Source organism: Xiphias gladius, chromosome 7 (assembly GCF_016859285.1).
Source record: "Xiphias gladius isolate SHS-SW01 ecotype Sanya breed wild chromosome 7, ASM1685928v1, whole genome shotgun sequence".
In the NCBI taxonomy this organism is placed as follows: Eukaryota; Metazoa; Chordata; class Actinopteri; order Istiophoriformes; family Xiphiidae; genus Xiphias; species Xiphias gladius.
Window position 1 is genome coordinate 10,002,574 of NC_053406.1, and position 23,495 is coordinate 10,026,068.

Genomic DNA, 23,495 nt, shown 5'->3' on the forward strand with positions numbered 1-23,495 from the left:
ATGTTTCATCTTGCAAGACGGCAAAAAAATGTAAACTTGTCAGTTTGTTTGTTTGTTCAATGCGTGTGTGTGTGTGTGTGTTTTGTACCTCGCTGATGATGCCGACAGCACCAATTAATCAATTGGATTGATTTTAAGGAACACTACTTGTTTCTGTTATTTCCTTCAGACCCAATGTTTTCCCTCTTGTCTTTTCACATTCCTTAATTGAAGCTTGGAAATAATTGCTACATTTTCTCCAAGTTGAACCATTTTCAGCTTGTGCAGATTTTTCATCTTGCAAGACGGCAAAAAAATGTAAACTTGTCAGTTTGTTTGTTTGTTCAATGCGAGTGTGTGTGTGTGTGTGTGTGTGTGTGTGTTTTGTACCTCGCTGATGATGCCGACAGCACCGTGGATTTTGGCCACATTGCCTTGGAGAGCAGGGAATTGCTGCCCCACAATCCTCAGTGCTGGCAGGAAGCTGACCAGTGAGGAAGGGCTGGCCTGTGAGACGTCTACGAGCACGCCCAGTAGGGCCTCAGTTAGAGACTGGTTACCTAGGTAACCAACCAACGCAGGCACCTGAGGGCTTAACATCTGCATGCAAAATAAAAATAAAGCATGATTTATAATTTTTGATAATAACAGTAAGAAATTCTGTCACTTTCTGGGCACCAACACTACCAAACAGACGCCTGATGTGTCTTTAATGAAGGCTGGAGGTGCGAGGAGTGACCTTGGAGCGAGATGAATTGCCTGGTGACTAATAATAAATAAAAGCTTGACTGTAGGACTGTCTGGACAAACTGGGTGACTGAACACTTCCTCCTCATTATCTGTACTGGTCACACTGGGCTGCACTGGATTAGACTAACAATGCCCACCATTGCAGCCCTCCTGCTGCTCCTTTATGAGTCACTTGTTCCGAATAATCATGTTCATTTCAAACAGTATCTGTTCCTCAGGGAGACAATGTTCGACCACTGAAAAATTGAAGTCATGCAGTATTAAAGTTACATATCATTGACATTTCTAATCTTTTCAATACTGCATCACTTCCAGTCAGCAAATTAGGACGCGGAAGATTTGGTAACCGCTGTGATAAAATGCAGATACAATCACAAAAGAAATATTTTGTGTGTCTCTGTGGGGGGTGGAGATTAGAATAACTCCAGATGGCTGGATTTCTCTCTCCAGTGCTTAACATGTGAGTGAGACTATCCATGTTTTACTACCATGTGCTGTGTTTACTGGTATGTGGTACTTTCCCCTCCCCAGCAGCTCTGCTCCAAAATATGCAGGATTAAGGGAATTCCTACTGAGAAATGTATATTCCACAATCACTGTTGCATTGCCTCACTTCTAACTATGTTCCAGGGGATTTTTTTTCTACGTGTCCACATCAGCTCATTACAGGATATAGCAAAACTGAACGGTAAAAGGTCTGATTAAGCTTCACTCAAAAGCAGAAATGTTAGAAAAAGGCCACACATGTAGGTTGCTAAAAATTCTTGCCATGGCCACAGAGACTCTGACTTAGTTGGATAGTGGACTATTTTCAAACAACACCACAGTTCTGCTGAATCGTAACTACGTCATAATCATTTTAAATAGTAGTATGCTGTATAATACAGCTGGAAGATTACTCATTTTAGGTGATACTAGTCTATGGCTTCTTGATACAGCTATTCCAGGGCTGACAAAAATGGTGCCAACAAAAAGATTTAGGAAAATGTGACTAATACAGTTTGTATTTAGATTGTTGGCAAAGTGATAGTGATTTAAGTGGGATAATTCACTTTAGGCCATGTGATTATAAAAAACATAAAAACATATTCATCACAGTGAAAATGAATAGTCCGGTTTGCCCAAAGTACATTTTGCTTTATTTCTCACATAAAACTACAGAAAAAAACACTCACAAGTGGATGTTGCTCTGCAACCATTTGAATGAGTCTGATCAGGTGCTGTTGCTCCGGGGACTCCAGCTGTGACATCATTGCAGTGAGGTTGCCTAGGTGACGGTGGATGGTATCTGGTTGTCTGGGGTAAACTGATGGCAACACTCGCAACAGCATGTAGTTACCTGCCAGAGAAAAAAGAGAGAAAGCGAGAGATGTTTTCAATAAGCCCCAAATTTAAGACAAATTCAAACAAGAGAAATTATAAATAAAAACTTGGACAGCACCATTTGGATACTAAAAAGGGTCACCAGGGTGCCCAGTGTGAACAGTCGAAGTGGAGACATAAGTCAATTTTCTTATAAAATATGACCCTTAGAGAAGAAATATTCCCAAAAATTAACCCTCGAGATTCCAGTTATTTTCTTCCCTTTCAAAGTAAGAGCTTATTCAGACTCTGTTTGATGTGAAGGACACACTGTATTTATTTATGTTTTTATTCATTCTCATATACTATGATACACTGAATTTACCTTCTTTCTTTTTCCAAATCTACCTTTTAAGTGTTATCGATTTGTTATCAGTAACTGGTTGCTTCATTCCATGTACTGTCTATCACTGCTTTTATGTACCTTTTGTACTTTATGTATTATTGACTTTACTCAATGTACATGCATTCTCTTCCAAATAAGTTTTGTAAAACTTGTAACGATTTTCTGACTGCTCGTGTTTCTTGCTGGATCAGACGTCTAATGGCTTCAGTGATGATGATACAAGAAATAAAAAACTCAGTGCTTACTCATGACTGGACATTAATCAACACACAGCCCAACAAAACCCAAGGCATTACCCAACAGCCTTTGAATCATGTATGAAACATCTTTAAATGATTCCCATTTCTGAACAAAGACTCTTGTTTTAAAATGGTAGGTTCATTTCTAGATTTCAAACAATGGCTTTTGTGTCCAACAAAGGACCAAGCGCCAGGCATCAAAAGACATATTAAATAAATTCAATGTTCAACTGCAGTGAGATTTTGGAGCTAAAAGACACTTATTTGCTTTCTTGCAGAGAGTTAGAATAGACTACTGATACCACTCTTATCTCCGTAAGGTAAGTATGAAGCTACCGCCAGAAGCCCGTTACCTTAGCTTAGCGTGAGGAAGAAAATGGGGAAACAGGTAGCCTGGCTCTGTCTGAAGGCCACAAAATCCACCTACCAGCACCTGTAAAGCTTACTAATTAACTGAATCTTCTTATTTAAATCGGCAAGAAAGCGAATAAGCATTTTTCAATTTCTTGTTATACAGACTCAAAAACGACAGAGTGTCTTTCTGAGATTTTTTATATCACTTGCAAGTGGACGATCACAACCGTCAACAAAGTATCAGACCGTGAGAGCACTGAGCGGCTCTCGTACTGGTTATTAATACACGTTGTGGTGTAACCACCCAGACACAGGTGACTTTAACTCATCTCTCTAATCAGACAGTCTGCAGCTGCATTTTGATACACAGAGTACTGCCCTTGATATGTTCCCAGACAGCCTTTCATACCTTCTTAATGAGTAGACTGTGTTGATATACTAGAACATCAGTCATGGTTAAGATTGTGTTTCTTCCACAACATTCCCAAAGTCTCAAATTATTCCTTTATATCCGATTTACTCAAATCTAAAAAAAAAAAAATGGTTTCAGGTTGAGGAAAAGGGTAAAAAAGTGGAAAATTCCAAATATCCATCCTTTATTATTCCAATATTAAACACACCTGCTGATACACAAGCTCAATAGCCTGTTGCCTTTTGTTCCAATTCACTAATTTCTTTTCAAACTAATTTTTTTCATTTAATTACTCATACTTATTTATTTTTAAACAAATCAATACTGTATCACAACTTTTCTTCTATGTAACAGCAAAGTTGACTTTGCACTGACTGTGACCTCCGGTCCAAGATATGTCAAACAGCTAGTAGCTGAAGAAAAGTGAAGCTGTTCGAACTACACCTGGCGCACTTTTGTCATTTTTGATAAAACCTCACAACAGAAACCAAAATTAATGGTTTGACGCAACATGTGATCCAGAGCTATAAATCAACTTAACCACAGGCTCAAAGATTTAAAAGCGGCTGGTACTGATCAGCAAAAAGGACTGACTGTTCTGTACTCTTCTGTGCAAAGGCAGAGGAAAGGAGACGAGCACACATAAATATTTAGAAGATGGTCACTGGCTCTTGTTATGCCCCTTTCTCTTCCCTTTAATCATAGATTACACTGAATAACCTCATACACCCCCATCTCTACACTTAGGACACAAATCACCATAAAAAAAGACAGATACAGTTGATGCACAGAAAGAGAGAGCTAGTAATAAAGCTGAGACTGTAGCATTTAAAGGTCTGTTCAGAGGAATGTTAACAGGTAGGAGGAGACGAGAGTCTGCACATAAACACACTGAGGGGGATTTATAGAGGTTACCTGTTTGATGACCCTGTATACTGTACCTTCAGGCAGAAACACACACACACACACACACACACACACACACACACACACACGGAAAGCATGTATTAGACACACCTTGGCTGGACTGAACATACTCTTTTAATTTTGGTTAAATATGCTCATTTTGTAAAACTGCCTTATTTGACTTCCTCTGTATCTACCTACAGCTTCTCTCTCTGTCTGTGTGTGTGTGTGTGTGTGTGTGTGTGTGTGTGTGTGTGTGTGTGTGTGTGTGTGTGTGTGTGTGTGTGTGTACACAGTATCTGACCTTCATACCTTCATTCCAGCATACACCCAACCCCTCATCATGACTTACAAATCACAGTAAAATCTCCTGTAATGACCTTTGGTCCTTTAGCACACAAAGGCGACATTTTTGTAAGGCTCCTAAGATATTTTCCAAGAAGAAAAAAAAAAACAAAAACAATCTGCTAACTGATCTGTCAAACTATTGTTAACTTTATGTGAAGAGGCAGGGGAGCACATGTTGACTTTCTTTTAGTGTGCAGTTTTTTCCAAATGTCACATTAGAATCAAATGGTGAGTCAAAAAAAATTAACCAATTCTGCAAGACAGTTGACTTTGAATAAAAAAATGACTTTAATACAGCTGCTGGCTGTCTTAAAGTAATAGTTTTTTTGTCCCTGCTATATTAAAATGTCCTTGCAAAAAACTTCCATAAAGGCCCTAAGAGGACACTAAAACAGTCTGAGTAATGGGAAAAATGATTTCCAGTCTCTTTGCTGTAGATATGGCTGTGGTAAAAAGCCATTTCAAACCACAGTAACAACAGAACCATAAATTAAAGGTATCACTTACAGCACTGGGACCAGTGCATCTAAATCAAAGTAACTTTTCTGAGATCTGTATCTGAATCTGAATGCACATGCATTTTTCATATTACTAATTTTTACATGTTACGCAAAAACATTTTAGCCTCCATAGTCTGCAAGACCAAACCCAAATTGGATCAAGATACCTGGGGATAAGGGATAGCACATACAGTACATGCCTGAAGAGCAAACACAAGGTCTTACACATTTCCCTAAAACAAAACTTTTTCTTATACACAGTAAAACGCGCTGAATAAAAGTCAATAGAAATCTTTTTTAAAGGAAAAAAAAACAAAAACAAAACAAAACACCCAAACACACTGAGTTAGTTGTCTGCGTTAAAGCTCTCTTAAAGCTCTCAATTAGTTGTTTTAAATGAAGGCCGCAACTAATACTTATTCTCATTATTTATTTATCTAACAATCATTTTCTCAGTAATTTTTTGGACAAATAAAGAAACATTCCATTCATATCCAACAATTTACAAAACTTGCCAGAAGAAACTCTTAAACACTGAACTCCTATTCAAGGGAAATTATTGTACAAGACAAAACTGCAGAGATCAGCACAAATGATATCCAGAGGGATGATTTCAGAGAGCTTTCCAATTGTAATGTGTTTTCTGTGGCCTCTAACACTCATTTCATGTGTGTATGTCCCGTAAGTCAAATACCACGCAGCTCGAGTAACCTCAGGTGGGCGAGGGTGGATAGAAACTGTCAAATCAAAATGTAAGAGACAGGACACAAACCTCTCATAGAAAGCCCATATATTTGGGATTCTGTGCATTTTTGTTGCATGAGCGAATCCATAAAGTACACATCATTACAGCCAGCAATTCATAGATTTCTATCCATACACACACCAATGCAGACAGTCTCTCCTGCAAAGTTTAAGCTCAATGACCATCTTCCCCTTTCACCTAGATAACTTCACCCTTCTGACTCTCTCCCTCCTTGTGTGAAACACAAAACGTCCTATCCATTCTGACTTGAACTTCCTCTTTATCCTACATCATTATCAAAGAATACAAGACGCTTTCAGAGTATGATGAGTCCCAAACAGGGGCATCACTCAGCCCCTCGTTTGCTTACTGCTGAGTCAGCAGAAATTAAGAGCTGCTGAACCATGGGGTGACACATCTACATGCTTGATGTCCAATAGTCACTTGGTATAAAATAATTTCAATAAGTCATACTTGAAAAATTGGTCATTCATAAGTAGGTCATTTGTCATTTAAGCATTTGAAGCATTTCATAAGCATTTTCCAAACTCATGCCGCTATGCTAAAGGTATGTTTTAACATTAAAAACCTGAGTTAACTTTAAGAAATGTCGCTTTCATGCTTATAAGAAAGGAGACGAGATGCAGCTCCCATTCTCCTGTGTCAAAGTCAAACACTTTGCTGAAGCTGACTTTGTGCATCCATCAATTCATCCCTGGCCTTGCTTCCTCTACAAGACTTTTTGTTGCACTTTGAGAATGTCAAACTATTTCCTGCTTTGACACTGTAAACCTGCCATTTTTCTCCACTCGAAAATCTTAGATTGCCACATGAGATTGAGTGGTATATATCTTAATATTGACAGAATGAAATTTTATTCTGTAGATGAAAAAATTTTTTTTTTTCTGTGTCCTGTGTTAAGAGCAAGAACACTTTATGAGGGTAATACCATAAATGTAACATCCCCACTGGACACTTCTGTAATTCTATTAATTTCTTCAGAATAAGTCACATTTATCTAAGAAAGCATACACAACGCACAGGACCCAAATGCAAACGTGCATACTGTACATGCATACACACTGAATGATTTCTTCCCCGGTCTGTCAGGGAAACGTGTATGATGTGTCTCCCGCTGGCTTATTGCCAATTGCAGGTGGCAGCCATAAGCCAAAACATGGAAACATGTACACCACACATATGCACACAAATACAATCCACAGGTACTGTGTATATACCCACTCGTGTTTGTCTTTTTCAATCTCGGTCTTCAAAAGTGTAATATCTGTGAATCCTATTGTTGACAGCGGGGACAAGTGGGTAATAACAAACATGTTGAACATTGTGAAATAAGATAAACTTTATACAAGGTCGAAAAAGTGTTTTCACTGATCTCTTGTCGAAGGTTTCAAGTTCGCTGTACCCGTAACCACACCCAACAGTGATGTCACAGGGAACTGAGATACCCTGGAGTACACGTCTGCATCACAAATTCTTCACAACCAACATAAAAATTGGTCCAAAAGGTAAACTGACTACATAAAGAAAAAATGTGTTTTTTACCTTATAAAAATACCCAAGCTCTATATCTAATAAATGCATCCAATAAAGCCACAGAAGTACTGCATTGTATTTATCCTGTTAATTCCTTTATTGCAAAATATGAGGACACTGCAGATCTTTGTACTTTTTGCAATCACCTGAAAGTATGAATTCCTCTTTTTTTTCTTTTTCTTTTTTGCTGTGGTACAGATATTTTGAGCTTGCTTCCCACATTTTCAGTTTCGTCAATGATCCTCACACTTTTACTTTATATGATGTAATTCTATTTCCCCAGCGCAGGAAAATTGCCTTTCAGTGAAATGTCATTTTTCATATTTTGATTGTTATATTCTATATGAAAAACGCACATTCTCTAAATCTCTAAGTTAGAGCTTTAATGACCTGTCATTTTTATTGGATTTTTCTCACTCTATACTGCATATTTATTTGCTGATTTATTTTCCTTTAACCCTTTCTTTCTTTTTCTTTCTTCTTTTTAATATTATATAATTACATTTTTTATTTTTTTTAAAGTGCTGTGCTTTTTATGTTGTTGTTCTTAATGTCCTTGGTCGTTGTTGTTCAACTCTATGTTCTTTTGACGGTTTTCCTGTTTCTGTGTAATGTCACTCTTGTTCTCTGTGTGCATTGTATTCAGTCTTTGTAAATCACTGGAAGTCGGCAAAGTCTACATTTTTGGCACCTGTAATGTCATTGCTGAGGTGTCTCTGCAGTACTAGCACCAAGCTATCACTTGTCACTTGTCAATCAAACTGCGCCCGTTCCTTGACAGTCTTTGTCTTTTAGATATAGAGATGATAATCTTTTAGTTCTTGGTGGTAGTGCTTTTTCCTTTGCCTGGTCAGTGACTGTTAACAGTGGATATTCATGCTGACTACTCACTTCCTATTTTATGAATCAAATAACTGCAGCAGCTGAAGGAGACATAAAGCAAATCACTTCTTGTGCATTAGGGGGGTTATTTTTTTTTTTTTACTGAGAAGGACCTACCTATAGCAGCAGTCTAAAAAAAAACAACTATCAAATGCACACCTGGAATAAATCAACACTGTATTCTATCAAGTGGTGATAAAGAGCTCACTCTGACTCTGACTTTCAGTGCAGCTGTATGAATGAAAAGGCTGTTCCTCCAAGATAACAAGTGGACAACTGTGTGTTTCAGTAGGTATTTGAAAGAGAGAAAAAAGACACGATGAAGGAGAGACAGGCAGAGAGAAAGATGGAGGAAGGGGGATGAGAGCTGGAGAGGGGAAAACCCTAAAATCCCATGAGGAAGTCATTATTTCCATTCCCTTGAAAGTACACACACAAGCATACACACAAGAATTTAGGCAGTTCACACAGATGCATATACATTGTACTGTATATACACACAAACATGAACACACACACATGGTGAGGCTGACAAATAAATAAATAAGCAGAGCAAAGCAGGAGAACAATAAACCCATTTAGAAACCCCTGTTGTCTGGGTTCCATTCAAACTTCCGTCAGCAGACACACACACACACACACACACACACACACACACACACACACACACACACACACACACACACACACACACTCGGCATGGGGCAAAAATCAGGAAAGTTTGTGTTCTCTGCTACCTCCCCCTTCCATTACCTCTTCCCCCTTCTCTCCTTGGCTCTGTGAGTCGCGGGAGCTGCAGTTGTATGCGATTACGACATACGGGCTACCTCCAACGACGCATGAGTCACTGCCTTACTCGCAGGATGGAGATGGAGTGCTGCCTTTACATTTCTGCACTTGTGAGAAGTGTTTTCACAAGGATGGAAATTTTTGACATTTCTTAATTTCCTCAAAAGACTTTCCCGTGTGTTTGAATGTATAATTTTGTAGAATAACGTGTAAGGGTTTTAATTGACTTAATAAGGATGAGGTTCAGATCAGAGTATGGCTAAAAAACAAAGTGGAGTAATAGCTTGGGTTTAGTGTTAAGGTTAGTATAAAGATGAGTTTAAAGGTTTATTACAACTTGGATGTTATCTTTGCAGAGTTGGCTCTTGTCTTCTTTATACTCATCAGTGTAAATGTTGAGATCTGTGGCCCATCTCACAGAGACTACTGTCAGGGTGGTGTGTCATGTTTCACAAATGACCACTGGCATACTTCAGATGAATGTACAAGCCCTGCAGTCCTCTCCAGTGCTCCTGCATGAGTCACAGGTATGACATTATTGTGTTAAATTAACATGAGAGGAAATTATTTCAGAAGAGGAAACTTGGTGAAAATGTCCAGTGCAGTGAGGGATTACCAGCATTTTGGGTGGGCTCACATTTGGATTTAACTCAGATAAGGTGGTTTTGATGATCTGGCCAAACTGTTAAAACCTGCTGCTCTGACTGCTCATGTTTCTGACTTTGCTACTTCGATGTTGCGTTGTTCCCAGATCTCAGCAATTACTGACAAAACTACAAAAGTAAGACCTAAACTGTAATAAACAGGATTTATCCTTTAAGATTAAGTATGCAGGCCTGAGGGTTAAGATTTGAAGGTTAAGACATTATGGATAAACAGTAAAATAAATGGAAAGTTCTCCTACGTATTGTATAGTAATACAAATGTCTGTAAGTGTGTGTGTGTGTGTGTATGTGTGTGTGTGTTTGTGTTTGTGTGTGTGTGTGTGTGTAGAGCCCAACGAGCCCCTATCTCTGGTTGGAGTACTCTACACTGCCAGGCTTCCTGCCAAGGGATTGCTCAGCATTTAATGAGAAAAACGAGAGAGAAAGACAGAGAGAGACTGGGAGAGAGAGAAAGAGGTGGGGAGTCATTAGGGAGGAGGGACATATACTGTATGACAGAGTGAGGGTTGAAAAAGAGAGTGGTGGACCTGCAGCGCTGTAGAAAGTGAGAAGACAGAGAGAGGCAGCAGAGACAAAAACACACACAGCCAACTCGACTGCAACCTACTCTCTCAATACACACACACGCGCACATTCAGTCAGCAGCAGCAGCAGCATGTTTCGGTGGAGGCTCCCCCAGGCAGTGTGTGTGCTGTCGGTGTGTGTGTGTCTGCTTCTCGCATATGAGGATGATATCGAGGTCAACTACGCTGACACCTACTACAATGAGATCACAGAGGGAGAAACACCAGAACGTGAGTATTGAACTGTGTATGTGTGTGTTGGAGCTAAAAATGTATCTGATTAAGATCCTCCGATAGCCATGGTTGCAATTCAATTAAAATCTGGTGCGTGAAATCAGTTTCTTGTTGGATTTAAGCACACTTTTGTGTGAGAAGTGAGATCAGGACATTAGATTCGTTGTGCTTATACATTCGCTCTCTGTCATTACAGATGACAGTCATTACAGTGGAAATGCGTTGTAGGAGAGCAGCAACAGGCAAAACTGTTGCCTAAGTCCTCAATCTGAAACAGAAGCACTAGGCATCAGTCACCAAAAATGATCAGAAACTGTAAAACTGAGAAAGTTGTGTAGAGTGTTTTTCCACTATGACTGAATGGTAATATCACCATAGGATGACGGAGCGCATAAAAATTGTGAGCTGGAGTAGAACACATGCAAATCTATTACAGTTGGCATCCAGTTATAATGTAATCACTTCACTTTTTGGGGGTTAGTGGGTTGGGTGGAGTCTATAAATAAATCAGTTTATTGATCCAGTGATGGATATGTATGATAATGCTGATCATGTTGCTGCTATTCTTTGAGAAATAACAGGCTGATACCTGGCTGGTTAGTTCATTGAGTATTTTCATGCGCAAAAAGGGCGACTTTAAATACAGAGAGAGAAACAGAGAGAACTGAAAACAAGTGCCACAGTACCTACAGTATACAGTCTGTTGGCAGAGACAGAGTTTGTGTATGAGATGAGCAGCATCAAAGAATATGCTGAGCCAGTAAAGCACAGGGCCAAAACAAATTACAGCATGAATGACTGATCACCAAAAACAAATTCATGAAGCGTTTCCATACTTTTTTTGTTACACATATCTGTTTCTGCCAAGAACCTAAGCCTAGTGAATGACCTCATCCATGGCATTGCTGATATCAAATGTTGGATAGCCAACATTTATTACAGCTAAATGAAGACAAAACAGAGATTCTTTTAGTCAGTCCCAAGGCTTTGAGGCACCAGATTCACTCTTTGTTAACTCCCCTGCCTGTAAAACCGTGTGAGCATGCCAAAAACTTGGGTGTGATTTTGGATGCTGATCTTAACTTCCAGAAGCAAATATCTAATATCTCCAAGACAGCCTTTTATCATCTCAGAAAAATATCTAAATTTCCTGTCTCAGTCAGATTCTGCATGAAGTTGGTTCATACGTTTATTTCTAGTAGACTAGATTACTGTAGTGTACTTTTTGCTGGACTGACAAAGCAGGTGTTAAATAAACTCCAGCTCATTCAGAATGCTGAAGCCAAAGCATTAACTAAAACCAAAAGGTCTGAACACATCACTCCTGTTTTAATTTCTCTTCACTGGCTCCCAGTAAAACAACGAATAGATTTTAAAATACGACTTATGTTTTTAAATCTATGAATGGCTTAGCTCCTTCCTGTGTTGTTGACATGCTCACTGAGTAAACACCAGATAGACCCCTTAGATCATCAAGCAAAGGCCTCCACACTACAATAGAGAATACATTCTCAATCAGTTTATGGTGCCTTAAGTCACTATGGTCCTACTCTTTTGAAATCTCTACCACATGAGCTAAGGTCTGTACAACAGTATCTTTCAATAGAAAACTAAAAACATCTCTTTTTTCACAAGCTTTTAGTTAGTTGTAAAGTATGTTGTTAACTGGTAAAACTGTTATCCCTATTGTAATTAGTATTATTCCCTTTTAATTATAATAATAATACCTTACATATCTTATTCCCTTTTATATTGTAATACCTTATTTTATATGTTTTTGTTATGTATGAACTTTGCCTTTTTTGCTTTTTGTCTTGAAGCACATTGAATCTACGCCTGTTGTATGGAATGTGGGATATAAAATAAACTTTACTTCACCAATCGCAGAAGCACGTTATCATTATGAAAATCTTCTATTAGCTGTTTTGGAAAGCATCACTGTTTCTCTGTGTGCATTGCTTGGAGCCTACATGTGAGGGGTGTGAATGCAAGAGAGAGAAGAATGTGTTCAAGTGTGTACATAAAGAGAAAGTTTGAGTTCATGCAGCTTTTGTGCATGCAACTGGCCCCTCATAGCTAGCATTTGTTTGTTGTTTTAAACCTGGCAGGAGGTATAATTGCAACACCAACAGTTAACAAGCAGGAAACTTGCTCTGGGTACAGCCTGTGATGTGATTAAACGTGATTGAAGGCAAAAATGAGAGTGGCTCAAACAAATGGCTGACAATAGTAAAATAAAAGCACATGAATTACAGCACTATGCCTGTAAAACATTTGCTTGTGTGTGTTCTTTCAAAAACACAAAAATTCATAACAGGCTTGCTGGACTAAGGAGAAAAAGTCAAATCATGTAAGATAAGTACAGTGTGTGTGCAGGTGTGTGAGGAAAAAAAGAGGTCAAAGCCTGGAGGAAGACACAGATCATTGCTTCTGACCTGCTCAAATCTCCAAGTCTCTAAATGGAATTTAAATTAATGAGGGCAACATGACAGCTCATAAAGTAAACCCACACATTTAGTTATTCATTTTTCTAACAATTTATCCTCTCTGACTGTTGGTCAAAGGAGGCTACAGGTTGTAGCCTCCTGTTCTTCATCTGCCCCCATCTGCCTGTATATGTACATACACAGTGTGTATATACTTCATTCACGGTTCATTCCTGTAATTGCTACTCATCCTTTAAAAAGTCACAAAAAATAAATTTAATTCATTCTGTGACCACAACTAGTGATTATTTTCAGTAGCCTTTAATCTGGCAGTTATGTTCTTAATTAATCAAACATTGGTTGGGTCTATAAAATGGCAGGAAATGGTGAAGAATTCCCATCAAAATTTCCTGAAGCCCAAGCTGTCAAATGTCTCATTTTGTTCAACCAACGGTCCAAAAAATATCCAAAAGATATTCAGTTTTATTTGGAATTTTTGCTTAGAAAATAACTTAAATTATCAATTGAATTATCAAATTACTTTCAAATACGTTTTTTTAAATTGACTAATTAATTATTCAACTAAATGTTTCAGGTTTCATTCATTCATTCATAAAAAAACAGTAGAGATCATTTTAACAAATAAAACTAAACAGACTGTCATGTCTCTTAAAAATAAGTACTAACCCAATCAAAATAAGAGGTAAGTTTAGTAGTAGAACTGACTTTACAAGTCCTCGAACAAAGTAGGTCAAAAGTACTGTAAAAGTGTCAAAGATCCAAGCTAAGGAAATCTAACTCTAAGAGGTCTTTTTACACTCTACTTACTCCCAGTTCCATCAAAATCATTGCTAAACCACTGTCAGACCAGAGCCTTTAGTTTGGTAAGTCAGCGGGAGCAGAGTGCATGAACCTTCTGCTTAATTTCCTTTGAACCTTGGGGACAGGCAGCCAAAACAAATCCTGCAGTCCTGTGATAATGCCCCTCTGCAGGTATAAACAGGCTCAAACGTTAATCAGAACAGTGTGTCTGACACATATTCTCATTCCTGGATTATTCCTGGATCTCGCCAGAAAAACAGCAGCCAGAGTGTTTGGTTTATGAGCCAATTGTCCTATTTCTTTGCAAGGTTTCTTATCTCTGTCCCAGCAACTTGACTTCGTCTTTTGTCCCCAACTGTACCCTTCATTTTACCTCTTGTTCAACTATCTATCTCCACTATCTCTGCCAAGGCATTCGCAGCAGTCAGATCTTTCAGCAGAATTAAACACATTTTCCTTTTTCTTCTTTCTCCTTACAGTTATGGCCTTGAATCACAGTAGGTTCAACTCAGAACTTCTAATAAAAGTTAATGATATTTTCCTGCTTCCTCCATCTGTACAACACCTGTCCTCCCATCTGGTAAATAAGTACACTGTGCAAAATTAAACCTCTGCAGGACAAATTTTACTTTATGAAGGGCAATTACGTACTTTAAAACCCTTATTGCCCACTGTATTTTTTGATTCACTCGGATGTCCCTGGTGTACACGTCAATAAATCCGGTTAGAAATCACAGAAAAAAGATGCTCCCTCTAACTCCACAACTTGCCTAAGAATCAGCACCTTTTTCAGCTTTCTTCAGTATCAAAATAATCCAGTGATAGTTGTCTTTATGACCATGGGTGCACTGCAAACAGGAACTAGTATCAGCCGGCATACTAATGGTGTCCATGGCTGAACCACGTATGGTAAGTGTATGAAATTGGAGATGTAGTCAAAAACTGTTGTGGAGCCACTGTAAACAACTACTTTCAATTGAAAGTAGCTAAATACTGCTCAGAAAGTCCCTAAATGTTTCTAAATGATGTAATATGCTAATTACCATATCCGTGACGTCATTGCGTCGTATTTGCATTCTGCCCAGTGTCAGTCAGTTTCAACCCTTTATGTGTTTGCTTCTCTCCTAGTCTCTGTGTTCACATATACAGTAATTTAATACAGCCAAATTCCCCATAAAGCTGTTCTCATTTACATATTTTTCTGTTCCTGCTGTCAGACACCAGAACAAGTATGAAATAGTGACTGAAACATGGGCCATTAAGTTGGGCCATAACTAGCAGTCACTTCCAAGCCATTTCCAAGCTGCTGCTCTGCACTACTAAAATCTTATAACCACGACGTCGTCTGAAAAAATCACCATACACATAAAAAATAAAGACAGCGGCTGTGCTGTGATTTTGGCTATACGTACTTGTAAAATGATCACTCAGAGAGAAAGTTAGAAGCTCATCCACATATGTGTCGACTGCCGTGTGTTCAATTGAATGGGATGTCCAGAGAGGTGTGACTGTGGAGGGAAACATGGCCTTGCCCTAGCGGGACAATACTGGCAACTCTTCTACGGAAAGTAGCTAAGGTTTGTACCAGAAGTAGTAGATTTGTTGCTAGGCGTTTTTGTGAAAAAAAGTCACTAAAGGGGAGTGAAACATCATTAAATCCAGAAGGTCTAAGTTGGAAACACTGCCTTTAAACGCTCCCCTGATGACATAATAGAAAATGCCCAATTCATTTTGAAAGAGCAACGGCCAATGGGGAATCACCGACACTCGGCCGGCCGACCAATGTTGTAACTTCATCACTCAGTAGTCAGTCAGTCTGTGGCGGACATTTGCGTTTATAGGACTGGCCCTACTGTTGTTGTCCAGCCAATAATACAGCCTAAAAAGTTGTTGTTGTTAGTTGTAGCCCATCACTGACCAGCTGACTCATTTGCAACATTGTATCATCATTATGTGATGATACAATTATGTATTATGTGAACAATTTTGTCTGAAGGTTGGCCCACAGCGTTAGACTTTGAAAACCCCTGTTCCATCCAAAAGGAAATCATCCTCTACATACATGCTGTAGAAACCCCAATGATTTCATCTTCTATTAGATATCTTTACTCTTTTTCCCTCTTTCCACCATCCACTCCAGCTACACCGAGCTCTGCACCCTGCAATTCTCCAGACCTGACCAAGTGGGACAAAATCTTCTCAATGCTGGAGAATAGTCAGATGAGGGAGAACATGCTGCTTCAGTACGCCAATGATATCATCAAGGTGGAGATGGGGTCATTGCGTGGAGAAATGCTCAGGTTGGTTGGACAAAGGAATGAGAGGTCAGAGTAATTACGGTTTCAAATGAAATTAAATGAGCTTTTATGATAGATGTACAAATTAGTTAAATTTTTTGAAAGGCTGAGCATCTTGATATTAAGAAGTCAGGACTAATTTTCAAATGACGTGTAATCAAAGTTTACAACCTTTAAGTCCAAATACTAGTATTGTTATCCATGATCCTTGATCCATCTAGATACTAAGGGTGCAACTTAAAATTATTTTCATTATCAAATAATTTATCACTTATTTTTTCTTTATCAATTGATATATCATTTGGACTATAAAATGTTGGGAAATAGTGAAAATTGGCCATCACATGTTCCTACGGTCCATGGTGGTGTCGTCAAACTTTTTGTTTTATCTGATCAACAGTTGAAACCCCAAATATATTCATTTTACCATCATAGGAGATGGAAAAAAAACAGAAAATATTCAAATTTGAGAAGCTGGATCCTGTGTTTTGTTTTGTTTTTTTTTCCTTAAAAATTACTTGAACTTGAAATTGATTATCAAAATTGCTGCAGATTTTTTTTGATTGCCTTATGGATTAAACAACAGAATTTCTGCTTTACTTAAGACCAGTATCCTGAAGTCATCCAGTTCATTTTAATTTCAATGGTTTTATGAGTGAATAGGGGCTGATACTGATTTCAGGCCATATAGTGCTAAATGAGCCTTGGTTGCAGAGCTCTTTGGTGAATATTTTTTACATTGGTCCATTTGATAAGGTTTGTAGCCCAGTATGGTGGTACCTGTGGGGTTGCAATGGAGTCAGCAGGAAGAAGGATGGCATTGCAACTGGAGGGCCGCCTAAGAGAAACCCTGGAGCGCCTCAAATCTGGAGATCAGACTTCTGCTGCTGCCGGGAATTCTGTCAGGAATTCTAACAACCTGGAGGCGATGCTACATCAGCTCCTTTCTGCAGCACGAACGCAAGCTTCCCGACTCACCAAGCTGGAGACCAGCTGCTTCAGCGGTCCTGGAGCTGGGATGGGGATGAATACAAAAACAGGATTCCAGCTTCCAGAGGGTGCAGGGGCTGGGCACCTGGAGCAGGAGGTCACATCACGAGAGGTGGCTCTGGACGGGGTTGTGTCTGCGCTGCAACACACGAAGGTGGAGCTGGAAGAGGTGCTGAGGTCATCTATGCAAAGACACCTGCCGGCAGGTAAGATATCCAGCTTGCCATCAGCAATCCTTGTCTGTCTTTAGCTGTTGCTTTTTGTTTCTTTGTATTTTTGTTAACCTTTCTCAACAGTGCCACCCAAACAACCTTCCACCTTCAGTTTTTTTTGACACATTCAGGTCACGCTTGAGATAAAAGAATGAGACCCCCCTCTGTCATGCCTTGCTTCTGAACAACTAATCATGCTGCTTGTATATGTCCTACATACCTTTTCCACTTCCTTTGTCTGTCTCCAGGCGTGTTGTCTGCCTCAAGTACCAACCTATCATTTTCACTTCACTTACTAATATTAGTCTCTGTCGATACAGTCAAGTCAAACAATTAGAAGAAAGGTATGGGGTCAGCTATATAATGTTCATTTATTGCCTCTTATTTCTGTTTGTTTAACATTTATTATGCACACTTTTTGATGAGTCCTGACTCAAGAAAAACAAAAAGACTTGCAGCTCAGTCAGATTGAGACCTCATCCATCAATCCATACATTTGCCTTCTAATCCTAAAGTCCTAAATAACAGAAGCCCCATGAAACAGTGGTAAAAGATAAGGAGAATACACAAACACAGTCTTTGGACAGAACTCCTACTGCAGTCCAGTAGGTTTCAGTTAGCAGATCTACTAGTGGTTTCAGTTTGCAGAGCTACTACTCTGGTTTACTCATAAACACTAATAACTAAAATGACTAATAACAATGTAACTTTAGAGATTAAGTGACTTAGTGTGAGGAAGTAAACCTGGAGCAAGTTTAGTCCTACAAAGAGACAACTCATGTCAGTCAGAAAACTTAATTTCCAAGAATTGATAAAAAAAAACCCCCCACAAAAAAACATATTACTCATCTCATGCATGCACACACACAAATGCACACTTTTGAACACATGCATTTATAGTCAAGAAATGTAAGTCTGGACTACATAATGAGAAGAATGAGGTGTAATCATTAGCCGGTTTCCCACAAAAACCACACCAAAGCATCCTGGGAAAGTAGAACCAGATGGAAACCATCATGGACACGCGCATACACACACGCATGTGTGTTCAAAATGTCTTTTTTCACCGTTATTTTCTGAATGGCAGAAACCTGAGACAAATATAACATCAATATCTAGGATCCCCTTTTTTAGTGGGTGGGGAGTGTTTCTGCTAACTGGAGGGAGAGAGAGAAAGAGAGCGAGGGAAAGGAGGGGTGAGGGGGGCAGGTCAAGACCATGACAATGAAAAGGAGACAGAGAGAGAAACTAATCGGGAAGAAAAATGATGAAGAGAAAACTCAAAAGAGAGTGAAGAAGAATGCAAAATTAAGCAAAGAGGTTGGTGGGTCTACTATACCATACAACAGAACTCTTCTGCACAAAATACATTTACATGTAATGGAGGATAAATTGCGAAGAAAAGCCTCACTCTGTGTTTTGCATACCAAAAAATTAACCAACAAAAGTAGGTTTCAAAATCCAGAATGAATTTGAAAGGGAGAGCGAGTACTGAATAAGTGAAGAGAGGAGGAGCACCACAAGGTTCAATTTTAGGCCCAGTTGTTTTCTCTTTTTATATGCTCCCACTTGGCCACATCATTAAAATAAAATTAGTTTTTCCTTTTTTATGTTGATGACACCCAACTTTATCTTCCTTTACAGTAAAGCTGAACTAATAGAACTCGAAAACAACAACCCTGAGGACATCAAATGCTGACAAAATTTCTCCAGTTGAACAATATTAACTTTAATTTATAACTTAGATTAATGTATATACGGCCTTCCAAATCAAAATACCCTTATTACACCAGACCTGGGCCCCTCATCATTTCTGTAAAGCCATAGGCAAGAAATCTAGAAGATCTTTTATCCAGAACTAATATTTAAATCCAGCTTTAGTTTTTTGACTGGTGCTAGTCTTTGGTACCACTTTGATATTTTTGTCTTGCCTGGTTTATACACGTCCGTGCCTCTCTTTACTGGCTCCCTGTTATTTACAAGGTTTAAACCCCTAGTATTTCTTCATAAACAGTAAGATTTGTTGTTTTTTATTTCAGCTTCATGCGCTGATATTGGTCTTCGTCACTGCTCTGTAAAGTTCTTTTGATCGTTGTTAATACCATTATATATTATGTGTTGATACCATTCTCATAAAAGTTGATTTGACATCTGCATAAGAACCGGATTGAATTACCATTTATTGATACCTGTAAACATATTAAAATTATTAGCCTTGAATGTGATCCATAATCCTGAAAAAAATTAATTTGCCCATAAACAATGCTATTTAGAGTCCTCAATCCCTTCTGTGACACTTAAGAGACATGTTTTGTTTGTTTTCCTCTCAACTGTCACACAATAAAAAGGTTAGTGGGGGAGTTAATGAGTTACTTCAAGCTATTTAATATTGTTATAGACATCCAGCATATCCATAAAAAGTCGACCTGATGTTGCATATGAAAAGATGATTTTATTCAGTGTCAAAAAACGCTGTTACGTCTGCTTGTTGCATAGGCTGTGAGATGGCCCTCCTCTTCCCGATGCGTTCCCGTCGAATCTACACCTCCGTCATACCAGATGTCCCGCTCTCCACCTCATCTTTCACCATCTGCATGTGGGTGAAGCCAATCACTGTCGCCAACAAAACCGTGTTGTTCTCCTATGGAAACCGGCGCAACCCATATGAGATCCAGCTGCTGCTCAGCCAAACCTCTGTACTCTTCACTATTGGAGGAGAGGCTCACCTGGTGGAGGCACGAGGTGTGGTGAACCTGGGAGAGTGGATCCATTTGTGTGGGACTTGGTCCTCAAAGCAGGGTCTGGCAACCCTGTGGGCAGGTGGGAAAAAAGTGGCCTCCACACCTGGAGTGGCTGAGGGACACGTCTTACCTGACGGGGGATCACTCCAGCTAGGGCAGGAAAGGAATGGCTGCTGCCCTCTGTCTCCAAGCAGCGGGAGCGGCGTGGCGGGGTTTGAGGGAGGATTCGATCCCAAGCTGGCTTTCGCTGGGAAGATGACAGGAGTGAATATGTGGGACAGGGTGCTGTCAGAGGAGGAGATTTCCCAGCTGGCGTTGCAGAGGGGCCAGGGCTGTGAGCAGAGAGGAAACATGGTGGCGTGGGGCATGACAGAGATGGTGCCACATGGGGGCGCTCAGTTCATCTACTAATAGACTCTTACTCTTTGTGATTTTCATCAGCATTATCATGATCATCATCATCGTGAATATCAGCAACATCATAATAACTTTTCATGCTAAAAATGAAGAGAGCAACTTACAGCTGCTTTTATCATCATCATCGTCATCATCATCATCATTGTCTTTGTACCTGTAGTTAAATGTTTGAATTATTATGTTGTTATCAAGACTGTTTTATTCACCATCTCCATCGCTATTAACATGAACGCTAATGCTGCAATGAAATTTACTGGACATGTTCAAATTAGAGGAAGCCAATGCTGTGAGAAACTGCGGTTTATTTTTGTAACATAACCTTTTGAACTGAGGCCATAACACACACATGCTGCATTCTTTGCAACACCCACTCACACACACGCTACTCACACTGACTTACATTCAGCTTAGAAAACTTGTATTGTAGCAGTACACTTGCTGCAAGCAGCATTTACCAAAGACTTAATAAGACTGCAAAAGAGACAAGGAGACAAATGTTAAAGTGAATGGGTTCTAAGCCAGTAAAGAGAGTAATTATCAGACAATCATGGAGAAGAGGAAAATAAGAGGTCATAGTCGAATACAAGAGATTATCTTGTAATTGCAGAATGGTGTGTTTTTTTAGAGCAATAATGCATTTTCCTTCTTTCTATCTTGATTTGTGCAAGTGTAATTAATCTATTATTAATGCAAAATCCATTTCCCCTTTGCATTTTACTGGGGAACATTAATATAATAAAATATTTACTTTACCACCTTTGCAGTCTTGTAGGCACAGTTATTGGAAGCTGAAGATTGACTGCAATCTATCCCCATTACAACTGAAAGCAGAGGTATCAAACTAATGTTAATGTTGTATTGTTATGTAATGTGCAGTACAACATGTGATTTATGAAATACTTGTGTGACTGAAAACTGCTGTACTATCTTTTACTTCAAGCCTGGACATATAGTGACTCTAGAAATAGCTTCAAACAAAACTGTTATTATTTTATTATCATAATTTTATTGAATTAGAGAAGAATTCAAAAAAATTTTAAGACCTTACATTTCAAAATTTGTACTCATCAAAGTGTTTACATTCATATGAGGTATATAATTCCAGTTCTGCTTTGTTTTTGTTTTTTTGTCAGTAGTTGTCATTTAATTTTAGGGTAACATTTATGTGTCTTCTTTTTTGATACTGCATAACAAAATGAGAGTAACTTTTGGATTTGTCATTGGAGATTGAGATTGGTTTTTTTTTAGTTTGATAAAGAAACTGAGGACAATGTTTACACAATCTAATCTTTTGTGAACTAAGTTGTCTTGTATTATAATGTAAATTGCTTTTGTTTTTCTTGTGAAAATGTGAAAATGAATGTATTTTGTACATAAATATATTTTGCATAACATGACTGGATGAATGGAGAGTGAGTTATGAATAAACATTTCAAGTTATAGTATATCTCCTTGCTGGGTAGTCAGTGCTTTTGTCATTTCAAAATGAAGACAAGATTTGACCGTTTGTCATTTGCATATACGCAGTATTTAGGAAGGACTTTCAATCAGTGTGTTGCTGAGGGTTGTGGAACAGCTTGGTGTTGGCTTGTTTAAAGGCATCTCAGTGTTAGTTGAGCAAAGAGTCGTACTGCAAAAATAACATTTTATCTATGTTGCTAAAATGTTAATAGAAATGCTCATTGGACACTGGAAATACATCTGCAACTGTTTTCAAACTTTATGATGTACGATAACTAAATTCATCCTTTTTCTTATGAAGCGCACAATGGTTACAAGCTGAGTGGACAGAAAACTGTTGATGCAAAGCTTGCAAGGCAGCAAGTACATCTGTGTAAAGCCTTTCAAATACAGAGGCAATTCAAGGAGCTTGAAACAAGGCAAATAAATGCACTAGATCGACATTTGAAAGCACAGTGAAGACGAAAACAAAATTTTGAGGGGTCAGAAAGTTATCACTACTACAGTATGTTTGTCTCTGTGGATAATGTAACAGGAAAAAGTCAAAATTCTCAAGAGAGCAGTAATGCAAAGTTTGACTCACTGAGATTATGATATACAGTACATGAGAACTTAGAGACATATGCCCTAGATACTTTCATAAACTATATATAATCTTGTATTAATTGAGATACTCAGTGAAAATGGCACTGAAAATACATCTGCAACTTTAGAGAAATAGCATGCACGTTTTTTGCTGCTGTGCACACATATGCTTATAGTTTACAGTTGCACATGCTGCTACATGCTGAGAAAAAGGCCCATTAGTGAAATACATCGCGTAGTCTCCAACTGTTTCTGTAACTGTGACCTGTTACGAAATGGAAACATCACCTTTCAAACTCAGCCCCATCCAACCAGCCCCACTCACCCTTCTCACTCTGCCTTCTTTTAACCTTACAAACCACAGTACAGTAACTACATATGTTTTGTAGCAGGGGAGCCAAAAAAGACATATAACTTTGACAGATGACACATTCCAAACTTCAGTGTTACCTTAAGATCAGGTTTTACTTTGAGTAGGAAAACACACTTGGCTCTAAATCCCTACGGGACCATAGCAATGCCATATGTTGTGAATGTGTGTGTGTGTGTGTGTGTGTGTGTGTGTGTGTGTGTGTGTGTGTGTGTGTGTGTGTGTGTGTGTGTGTGTGTGTGTGTGTGTGTGTGTGTGTGTGTGTGTTTGTGCGTGCAAGAGACATCTGATAATAACTGAGTTCTGTTGTGGCTTAACGTAGCTGGCTATAAAACCATCACTCTGCACCCTGCTGCTGGCTTCCTGTGACTAATAAACACAAACACACATCCTCATAAATCTTACTATACACTAAACTGACTGATATATGATAGAAACACAACAAAGTACAAAATACAGCCAAGCCATGTGCCAACACGCTACCTTCCAAAGAACGCAAGGAGGCAGATAAAATTAGCAGAAAACCAGCAGGTAGCAACCTCAGGC

At 38.8% G+C, this 23,495-nt stretch overlaps 2 protein-coding genes across 4 annotated transcripts in view; one reads left to right on the forward strand and one right to left on the reverse strand.

Moving 5' to 3' along the window:
* veph1 (ventricular zone expressed PH domain-containing 1) overlaps positions 1-23,495 on the reverse strand; it is a 78,839-nt gene that overhangs the window by 39,381 nt on the left and 15,963 nt on the right. The window contains exons 5-6 of one of the 2 annotated variants that reach the window (XM_040131361.1): positions 1,905-2,068; positions 370-579 (exon numbers count right to left, since the gene is read on the reverse strand). In XM_040131361.1, coding sequence (XP_039987295.1) covers positions 370-579; positions 1,905-2,068 — 374 coding nt within the window. Of the gene's footprint in view, positions 1-369; positions 580-1,904; positions 2,069-20,356; positions 20,449-23,495 lie in introns of those variants that run through there. The other variant, XM_040131360.1, reaches the window with a different exon arrangement.
* Positions 10,326-21,954, forward strand: ptx3a (pentraxin 3, long a). Of its 2 annotated transcripts, none has more exons than XM_040131358.1 (4): positions 10,326-10,625; positions 16,017-16,200; positions 16,930-17,369; positions 19,872-21,954. In XM_040131358.1, exons 1-4 carry the CDS (start codon positions 10,487-10,489, stop codon positions 20,525-20,527), a joined length of 1,419 nt encoding a protein of 472 aa, XP_039987292.1. In that variant the 5' UTR covers positions 10,326-10,486; the 3' UTR covers positions 20,528-21,954. The 2 variants fall into 2 exon arrangements, with proteins under 2 accessions (XP_039987292.1, XP_039987293.1); XM_040131359.1 differs by having other exon boundaries at positions 10,329-10,625; positions 16,017-16,176.

What these genes read in the sequence shown, in the direction of transcription:
- ptx3a (XM_040131358.1), top strand. Translation starts at nt 10,487, where the DNA reads ATGTTTCGGTGGAGGCTCCCCCAGGCAGTGTGTGTGCTGTCGGTGTGT. An exon ending in AGAGGGAGAAACACCAGAAC is followed by an intron (nt 10,626 to 16,016) that starts GTGAGTATTGAA and finishes CATCCACTCCAG; the next exon opens with CTACACCGAGCTCTGCACCC. An exon ending in GTTGGACAAAGGAATGAGAG is followed by an intron (nt 16,201 to 16,929) that starts GTCAGAGTAATT and finishes CCATTTGATAAG; the next exon opens with GTTTGTAGCCCAGTATGGTG.